Raw genomic sequence first — 10910 nt, 5'->3', positions numbered from 1 at the left:
GTAATTTAGATAGATAATAAAATGGAGTCAGATTAATAACGAGTGGATTATTTCACATTACGATCCCACATCTTTGAATCTTATTAGCGGAGAAACGACTGAATGAAATGAAATTCAGGTAGAGTCTCAACAAATATGGCTTGATTGGCATGCATTTAATTCGTATTTACCAGCTACAAGAAGAAAATTACATTAAAGTTTTGATTTCAGCCATCAGAAGAGTAGGATTATTAAGAAATGTAAAATGATTGAACGCTTGAAACTTAGATCTAAACTACATTTCAAGCTTTATCATAAGATGCAATGGCATCTTTTACAAAAAGAGCATATTCAATAACATCTAATTGGAGGAACATAAATTTCACTGAAAAAAAATATCAATATGGATGGACCATACGGTTTCTTCTATTATTATCATGTTTAATTAAAGAAGAACAAATTTTGTGAGATTGCCAATCATTATAAATGTTTCTTGGGATGTAGTTATTTTCAATGATGTATTTAACATTATCACTTTAAATGGTAAATAAATATTGCAAACTGCAAAAGCTCCAAGCTGAATTTCATTTAATTGCTTTTATTTTTCTGAAGGATAATGCAGTGAATATATTCGTTCAAATTTTAATGTGGCCTTCTTTTTAGTAAAATGTAAATGCCTTATGGTATTAAGCAATATGACAACCACAATGAGATAAGTGTTCAAACAACATGGAAGCAAATTAACTCTTTAGAAACTAAAGGTATTATATGATTTATTGCCATGTAAAATTTTGGAATTGATTGGTACAAAATAGCCATAAAAGGCATTAAAGCATAGTTTTTTCAACCCTAAGGAAATAACTTTGTGGCTATGCAGTTTCGTTCGAAAATTAGTATGTTTTGCTATTCATAAATAAATTTTTTGTAGCCTTTTTATTATAGATGAAAATTCGTCTTATAAACTTATGTTTGTAATAACAAAAATTACCCTTTTTATTTATTTTGTCAACGTTTTTTAGATTAGGCTATTCAAGTGATCTGGACTGTATTAAACTGTTATCGATGATATAATCAAAAGTTTGTCATCTGTAATGAATTCTATCATACAGACTTGTGCTTATAATATTATTTTGGATAAAAATATTATAAATGTTATATATAATGTTTTAGTATAATGTATGTTAAATTATATTTCATATTCTTGTCTTTTTACTTCAGTGACTATTTTCGAAATGTTTTGCTGTTGCTTATTGTGCACACAGTTTGATTCAGCCTTACGTGTGAATACCGTTTGGTTATTTCTGCTCTAGTCTAATCATACCAATTTTGTATTGAAAAATGCATGCAATATATTCTGTTGTTAAAGCTGTGATTGAATGATTATTTTCAAAATCTTTATATTTTTATAATAAGAGTATAATGTAAATAAACAATGTTTTCATGAATTGTATTTGTAATGCTACAATTACTTAATTAATGCAAGAAATTTAAAATGACAACTATTCAGATTGATATTACATTGAATTTAATTTTTTGAATGCCAGCAGATATTAATACTCAAGTACACATATTTTCTAGCAAATTTGCAGCTCAAAATTCTATTATATCTAAAAAATAATATTTGTTGAATTCAGTTGATTTGTTCAGGGTTATCCTCTTTCGCTGACTTACTTCTCTTCTTGTCATTTTGTCTTTTCCAGCAGCAACGATGACCTGAGGTAGATGTCACAGCCGATTCCTTTAAACCATTTGAGTGCAAGTAACGCCTAATTAGCTGCACCATTAGTTTCTGCAAAGAAATTTAAATTATACTTTCTAATTTAGAATATTAAATAATGATTCTCATATATGGGTATTATAAATATTGTGGTATGTGATTTAAAAGATAAACGCAGCTTTTAAAGAGATTGAATTATTTTAAGTAATTCATTCTTTCCCTAATAGATTTTACACACACATCATTTTGTTGAATTTAAAGACATATATTGGCAATACAGTAATATAAAATCATTAGATCTTGCAATATATTTAACGAAACTGCTCATTATTTAATGTTGAAAAGCATAGTAGATTTATGAAGTTTATTTTGTAAAAGTTCATTCAAGAGGTATTAGTTAATGGAAATGTATATCCAGTGGAGCGTCATTCATAAAAGCGTATGTCCGATTGTAGCCCATTTATGACAGTCCTGGGCACAGCATGCCAAGAGGTTTACCTAGACATTGTTAGTGAGAATTGATCATTTTCATTACGTAACACCTTGCAGAGTAGGAATAAAGTATTGAATAAATTGTACAAGTTGAGTCACTAGATGCAATGTTTTGCGAGCGTAAAGGAATAACTCGAGACGCAAAATACCGAATAGTTATGTTGGGATATTTTTTTTCCCCTTTTTGAGATTTAGTTTTAAGTATAGCATTCAATCTGCAACTTGATTTTTAGCAAATAGCTTTTTGTTTCTGAATAGAAAAATTTATTAATTTAACTTCCCTTTTAATTGTTTGTTCTGAAAATAATTATTGTAGATAAGGATTAGACAAATTTTAAATTGAAAACTAAAATAATAATAATATAAAAGATAATTTGAAAATTAAAATAATAATAAAGTAAAAGGATTTATCTTAACTTCTAAAATCTGTTATTCGAAATGAATCAACAAATGGCGAAACATTGAATTTTCTTATCGTATTTTGTGTAAAATACGTTACTAGTTTAATGCAACCTACAAATCTCAATGGCTATACATCCATAGAATCGACATATTTTTTTTTCCGTGACAGGGATCTAGAAGAATTTTTCCATCTGTGACAGATCCACAGAACTCTGTTGTGATGTCCAACATATGATTTATATTCTCAAAACAGAATCTAGAAATTACTTCAACATGTCATAACGAATAAATGATCTGAATGCTGCAATTCCTTTTTGATTTGCACGTATTAAATATAACAAATTCCAGTTTAGTATTTTTCCTCTCTTACTTTTGTGCCTCATTTAAAGCTTGTTTATGTACATTTTAAAATATACTTTAAATTCTATTCTTGAAACATGTTTATAACTATTTGTTTCAATGGAATTATTATCGTGAAATTAAATTCATGAGACCAAATAGGAGATTGGGGAAAATGCTTGATCTATCCCAGATGACCATTTGTAACTACATTAAATGACCATCTTTATTCCTAAAATAGTATGGGATTGTGATTTTAGTTTGAAATATTTCGTATTTATGTGGCGCTTGGTGGAAAAGCAGAAAATCTTCGTTTAATGAGATTGACTTCTAGTGTAGGAACTTTTATTAAGCTACGAATTTGAGCTAGCAACGTTCAAAATAATGAAAATTAAGTTAACAGCAAAAACCGAATTAATGATATTTCTCTCTGAAAACGACTGGAGTTCCGTTTCTCATGTCTCTAAGCTTTAGAAAATTATTTGTATAAAAGTAGTTGAAATAATGATAGTTTATAGATAGTTTATACTCTATATAAAGGATTGAAGTATTGTAATAAGATCTAAATATACTAAAAAAACTTTTGATATAATTCGACGTTCTTAGAAAATTTATTAATAATCATACTAAAGATAAATAATAATTACGAAGAAAGTAAACAGAAAAAACACAAACCTCGTATTTTTCATCTTCGCACTTTTTTTCTAACCTTTCTTTTTCATGTTTAATGTAGCATTCTTTCTGAAAAAAATAATATTACGATAACAATGTTAGAAAAGTACAGACAAATTCTTATTGATAACAACAAAAAGCGATTTTTTAAAAATTTAATTAATCAATGAAATAAATCTTCCCAATTATTCGAACATAAATCGTGTGCATCAAAGTATATGTGGCACATGGGGAAGTTATGAAAACAAATGTGCATGTGGATGTATTAAGTGCTATTGAACTATTTATTAATCAGTATTGGAACTTCGCTGATTTTTTTCGAGTTTTAATGAATACTTATTCTATAAAATATCAAAAGTCATTCGAATAAAAGTAATGTGACACAAGAATCACATGACAAACCTACTGTGCACGTCATCTAACTTCTAATTGCATGTTTTGTTACACTGTGCTGTTATATCCCATTCTTTTTGTTAAAGCGAGATGTGCAGTGGACTGGAAAATTAAATGTGTGCGCTGAGCATTTGAGAGGCAGTACGTGAGTATGAATTACTTCTATATGAATTTCCAAATTACATTATAAAGGGGAAATATTTAAAAAAGCATAAGTAGATAGGGATAGGGATTGGGGCGATTAAACCTGCTGGTGAAGTTTGGATGACAAACACTGAATACTACTAACTTACGAAGCAAATATTGATGCTTAAAGGAAATATTTACCTTTTCTGATGGTGTTAAATATGCAGAATATTTTTCTCCTTTTCCTACAGTTTTCATCCATTTGTATTGAGTCATGAACCATTGTATTGACGGCAGAAGATTAAAAGGAGGAGGCACCAAACAGCTAACGTCAAATACACTTAACCAAAGAGTTGAACAAGCAAATTTCCACTCCATATCAGCATTTTCCTGTAATATGTTTTACTAATTTTATTTAAACATTCACTAAAATATATCTCAAAAAGTCATAAATATTATTTGCCAGTAAATGTGCTATTAACTGTTCTTATAATCAGATGGAAATTAATTAATAGTTGGCTTATTAAGAATTTTGATGGATTAAGAAATGAAAATGTTCCGACTTCGACATTAACCTGTGTAGTTATTCCCTTTTAAGTCTTGTATTTATAATAAATACACGCCGTGTTTTTCGTACGACGGCTTTTAATATCATTTGATGAACGTTTACAGAGGGATTCGAATGAAAACGATCTGACTAGATGAACTGTAACATAAAAAACATTGTTGATTATAAAATTCGGACTAATTTTTATCATTGTATGTGTTACTCTGGAATTAGAGTAGCTGCTGAAGGTATGATTTTTTTTTTTATTATAAAGAAGAGATTACGAATTTTTGCAGATTCTCAATGACTCGCCGTCCACGGCGCGATAGTATCGAAGAAAGGTGACCCAGTGATTCGAGAATCGGTTATAACGTTTTTTGTTTTTTTGATATGGCGATGATTCTGTAATCTTATGCGAGTGTTCTAAAACCCATATCGTGACTGCTATATCAAAATGTCGTATGTTTGCTTTATCAAAAAATGTGTAAAAATGTGCAAAACGTATTGTTAAGTAAAATGTTCTCTCAAACTGTTGTATGGTTGTCGTATGTTTCACAAAATGCCATATTTAAGATTGATTTCAGTTGTTGCGTCAAGATGCCATATATTTTACTTTTTTTTTTTACATAATTTGTATATAACCGCGACAGTATCTTAAAATTTTATATATTTACGCTATCCAACAAATGGAGATATGTTTCATAGAGAAATTAAACTATATCCAAAATTTTAAGACAATCGCGTGCAAATTCTCCTGTTTATTAGATTGTTCACATAACATTTGATTTAGCAAGGTCCATACGTTGATTTGCCGTAATACTAATCATTTATTTGTACCAACTAGGAAATTCATTGGGTCTCTTTAGAATTGCTTATATCTCGTTTCATATAATATTTTCTTCAATAAATCTGCTCTAAGCGGAGACTTCAAAGTGAAACAAAATGTTTTGTGATTGCGAAAGTAGCATGAGATTTATTAGATTCTTGATATTTGCTGGACTTTTCATTATTTGAGTCGCAATAGAAAATCAAAGAGATAAATCAAGATAAATTAAAATGTGATACTCAAAGGAAACCTAATAATGCATATTAACGAAAGGGAACCAAAGAGAGTTACAGTTGACAATAAAATTTAATAATACCAATAAAGGAATCAGAACAGATGTTTCCGGACGTAAATGAAATTGAAATTTTGCATTCGTTGCTATGAAAAATGATAGTATTGTTTATCATTTGTTTTCATGAAGTTCATACCATTAACAAAGAAAGAATGTTCCAACTGGCAAAATGAGAGACTTTTGCTTTAGTGGTTTTTGTTAAAAAAATAATTAAGAATGATCTAAAAATCAAATGTAAGGAACAGTTAGAAAGGTTTCTTCTATTTCAAATAGGGTTATGTGTTAGAATATTTGGGCAAGTTCATTTATGCTATTTGAATTTTAGAACTAATGTTATTAATTCAACTTTCAACCTACTTTTTTTATTATACACAGTTATATTAGAATTAAGACAATTTAGAATTTTCTTCTCGTTTGCTGCAGATCACATTTATCAGATTAAGAAATCTGTTTTTCTTTTTCTTTTTTTTTTTTTTTTTTTTTTTTTGCACATTTATCACTTTTATGACAAAATTATCATATTTTTTATTATTATTAAAGCTACTTCTTAACCGCAGGAAATGTATGATGTTTATTTGAATTTTGAATACAAAACATTTAATTGCTTTTAGCTATGATCTATGTCTGCAGCTGTTACTATCTAAGGGCATATATAAAGAGACAAATCGACGTTTAACTACTTTTATCTCAATTTTCCAACTTTTATAAGAGTTTGAAAAATGAAATTTACATAACGATAGCGAATATGCTAAATTTTTTTCACAGATTTGATAGATGTATTGTATTCTATTATATCATAAGAGAAAAAACATAACCTAATCATATTTGTTGTGTTTGCGAATTTTAAAAAAATTCTTTATAACTCATTTAAAGCGTAGAAATTTGAGATTTGTAATGGTGTCTGAATAACGAAGAAATATTGAATGAAATCTATTCTTTTCTCTTTTAACGATAAATTGCATGTAAGTTCACAAGTATGCCATGAATGGCACAGAATTTTATAAAATAGAAAATTCATAAAAGGGAATATCATCAACATTAATTCGTCTAGTTGACAGCGAATTCTTACGTTAAAACTCATGTCTCCATTATAGCAAAGATGTCAAAAATATTTTGAAATTTTCAAACCAAATTTACTAATTAGAAAGCTATTGTGCTTTTAAAATACAATTAATTTTGTAATACGTACTTGAACTCGCTGGTAGCTTTCTGCCATCATTCCGATTAGCATATTCAGAATTACTAGACAAGCAATAAAGTGGTACATTCCCCACATTCCGTATCCAACAGCTTCTGTGAAGTAATGTCTGTTTTCATCAATGATTATTTCATCCATTGACACTTCCCCATTTGTTTTATTTTGGCAGTTATAGATATCCGCGAAATGAGGTTCACCTTTGCCAAAAATTGCCCAAAAAAGATTATTGCCTGTTTGAAACAACCTAGAAAAAGAAAAGTATAGACATATTATTTCACCTTTATAAGCACAAATGCTCTTTTACGTAGAGCTTCTCAGCTAGACAAATTTCTGGAAAAAGATTGTTTACCAAATCTCCAGATTCGAACCCAATAGACATATTTAATGCACTCTTGGCAGGCTGATTAAAACTTACTTCCCCTTAAAGATTCTGAAAGAGACCAATTGCTGGAGCAGAGGGACCGATTGCCAAAAGGACATGTATTGCCTCTTTTCAAATTCTAATTTCGTTATGAAAGTTGTATAAGAGATGATTATCCACTTAATAATCAATTTTTTTTGTTCAATATTGTAACCTATGTGCAGTCTTTTGCGTCTACCATAACTGTTGTATAGTTAATTTTTGTATTATATCAACTTATTTACATAGGGTTGAATTATTAAATAGGCAATCTCTCAAATTTGGGGGTCTTGACACCTCGAGTTTTTTTTTTTCTGTATTTTCAAAGTAATTTAATTTTATACCTTACTTAAGGCCATTGCCAAGGCCTGTTTAAGGCTTCGAGTCTACGCCCGTTATAAAGGTTGTAGACTCGAATTTAGAGAAATTAAATCAAATATTGTTTACAGTTTAGAACATTGCTCAATCAACATTCCCAATTATTATCATTTGCAAGTTTTATATCACATTTTTTTATAATTTAAAAAACGTCTAGTCTATCTCTTAATTAAATATTATTTAGTTGGTTTCAAAAAAGTTTTACTATTTTATAAAATATTGTCTTTGTAATATTACTTTTTTAATTTAATTGTGCAATTTTTTACATACAGTATATTGAAACTAATTATCTTCAAAGTGGTCCGTAAATAGATGTTTATTATTTCAGTTTGCCAAAATTTGCTATTTAAAACTGCTTATATAGAAATTAAATTAAAATCAATAAAAAAATAAAGTTGGGAAGGAGAAAGGGGATCTCGAGATTTTCATTGTCTGTAAACTCATGGAAGACTCTATCCGGGCTTTTCCGGATAGGAATAGCGAATTCTTTCTTTTGAATTTTTAGCCAACAGACATTTAGAATGATTTTGATTTAAAGAAAACTGGTGCATTCTAAATGTTTTGAAAATTTTATCTTATGAATCTCCAAAGCAAAAAGGAGTGAATTGAGGGAATTGCATTAATAATGGTTCACTAAAAAATATCTTCAGAAATTCTGAAACAAGCCAGTTTTTAGAGATGCCAACTTTCTTAACCGATTTTTATCTTTAGTTTCTGAGGATATGCATTTTAAACAAATTGACAGCATCTCAAACAAATCATCTCTTATCTTAAAGTGATGAAAATCACATGATGGCTGTTGTAGGGAGTGATTATCGCGTCAGAATTATTGAATCCAACTGAAAGAAGTTGATGAAATCTTCTGATTTTCACAGGTATTTATTCATTTTTATAATCTATATTCAGTTGAATTTTGGGTAAGAGCTGTAAATAAATGGTATGAGTACCAAATTCTCCAACAATGACTTATTAAAAAAAAAAAAAAAAAACTTTCATTTCAAGGATGCATCAAAACAAGAAACCCATATAGAAAGTAAAATAAAATGTTGCATATCTTCATGACTGTATAGACTTTTTTCCTGTTAAAACCTGTTATTAAAGCTTGTGTTTATTATTTAAAATAATGTACCGTATTTATACACTTCGGAATCATTTCCTATTCTATAGATTTCAGATTCATTATTTTAAATTATATTTAAGAGTTTACTATCTAAATCGGAAATAGCATCACAAATCGTACAACAGACTCCTTATAATATGTTAATTCCTGTAGGGATGTACCGCTGATATAGGGATGAGAAACTTCCGGCATGCTGTTTGGTTCTCGCTTCTGTTGTAGGTATAGTAATATTGTGGGGGCTGCTACCTCAATATTGATTACGGTCATAGCCCTGTGTGAGGGATGAACAGATGAACGGCAAACTAACGAGAAATATTATGCTTTCACCTCAGTGCCCGCTTTAATTTTCGAGGTGATTTGATCATTTAGATTATTTCGAACTCTAAGACAGAGCGAGGGTGTCGCCTTGTAGTTATAATATACAAATAAATAATATTAGAACAGTAAAGTATTTGAATTTTTCTTGTAGTGGCTTATGAAAATAAGTGTACCTCAAAACACTGGCATTAGAGTTACTACCTAATTATTTAACATCATATTTACCCTTAATAATGCAGGATGGCATTGCAGTACAGTGGAGGGCATTTTTTTTTTATCATTATGAAGACAAAATGAAGCGAAATAAATCAAATTCGGAATTTAAATTGTCATTCAATCTGTTATTCTATTTTTAAAATTGCAAATAGTTTTCGAGGTATTTTCTTTTTGAGGTAAGAATATAAATATCATTTAAACATCTGCTTTTTAAAAACTGATTTTCAAATTCTGTATCTCAGGTAAAAGGAAAACCGATAACAATAATAAAAAAATGTATAAAAGCACCGAAAAAAGCAATTTTTGATCAGTCTGTAATATTAATTACTTTCTAATTTTATTCTTATTTTGAAAATTTTTTTCTTAAAATGCAGAAATACCACCAAAAATACAATTGAAATCTATTTAACATAATTAAAAAAACGTAATTATTTTTAAAATATATATTTAGAATTCTTTTAATGATACTATTAAAGATATAGCATTTTTTCTTTTTCAGATTTTGCTATCAATCCTCCCCATTACAACATTCTTTTTCTTTTCAGCTCACTGTTACTTGTGATTCACACTTTATAATTCTACTATTTTTCTTGCAAAATTGGCAATTAAATAAACATCAAAATACCAAAGTGAGAAAATCAATTTTTCTTTGAATTTTAAACATTTGCTTTTAATAATAAATATAATAATAATAATATATATATATACACACACACTGACAAACTGCTACAGATACTTTATCTACAGGTCTCTAGGATAAAATCCCTCTCGTAGTTAATTTTTTATTCTCTAATTACCTTGTTGATAGTTTACTACTCTTTTCTATTATATATTCCAGTCTATGACGATAGGAATTATTACTAACAAGGGAAGACTAGAATCGATTATACCGCAGGCGACTGAAAAGGACTACAAATCTCGCCTCCGAATGACTTGAAAAAATACCCTCCAGACCGTTATATTAGAATATTTTGGAATTTCTTCATCTCCCTATTTAAGGGTTATATTGCATTATATTGTTGATGATAACCCAAAGAGAACACGTGGCCTTACATTATTGTTACGATATCATCATAATATTATGTAGTATTCAAAATATCGTAAAAATATCTTTTAATATTTTGTGCCGAAAGGGAAAATTCTTAAGATATGGTAATTAGCCGAAATGCCTAAAGATATTATTAGGTTGTTCCAAAAGTTTCTTTCTCATCGCGCTATGAATGGCCTTATCTGACTCTGCTCGAGCAAACACGCAGGCATATCTATTTGCCGTCTATGTCATCGGTTCCAGTCAAACCAGAGCTCTTATACAGTACGTTTCGTTTGTGCCACAGTCTCTTTTAAGACTTTCATTCACAGCATTAAACATGGGTAGAGAAAGGCTACATTTACGGCATGTTATGCTTTATTGTTTCAAAAAGGCATTGCTTTTCATCATGACAAAGCGGGACCACATATTGCATTAGTCGTAAGAGAAAAGCTCTTACAGTTTGAT

General features: G+C 29.1%; 1 protein-coding gene across 3 annotated transcripts in view; it reads right to left on the bottom strand.

Annotated features, from left to right (window-relative positions):
• Positions 1-1481: 1481 nt before the first annotated feature.
• Positions 1482-10910, bottom strand: part of LOC129958614 (short transient receptor potential channel 4-like) — a 37339-nt gene continuing 27910 nt past the window's right edge. For all 3 annotated transcript variants that reach the window (XM_056071211.1, XM_056071210.1, XM_056071209.1), the window contains exons 8-11: positions 6975-7227; positions 4322-4510; positions 3605-3670; positions 1482-1768 (exon numbers count right to left, since the gene is read on the bottom strand). In XM_056071211.1, coding sequence (XP_055927186.1) covers positions 1610-1768; positions 3605-3670; positions 4322-4510; positions 6975-7227 — 667 coding nt within the window. In that variant the 3' untranslated portion in view covers positions 1482-1609. The remainder of the gene's footprint in view (positions 1769-3604; positions 3671-4321; positions 4511-6974; positions 7228-10910) is intronic.

Source organism: Argiope bruennichi, chromosome X1 (assembly GCF_947563725.1).
Source record: "Argiope bruennichi chromosome X1, qqArgBrue1.1, whole genome shotgun sequence".
NCBI lineage: Eukaryota > Metazoa > Arthropoda > Arachnida > Araneae > Araneidae > Argiope > Argiope bruennichi.
The sequence above is the reverse complement of the archived record's forward strand: the minus strand, read 5'-3'. Positions and strand labels throughout refer to the sequence as shown.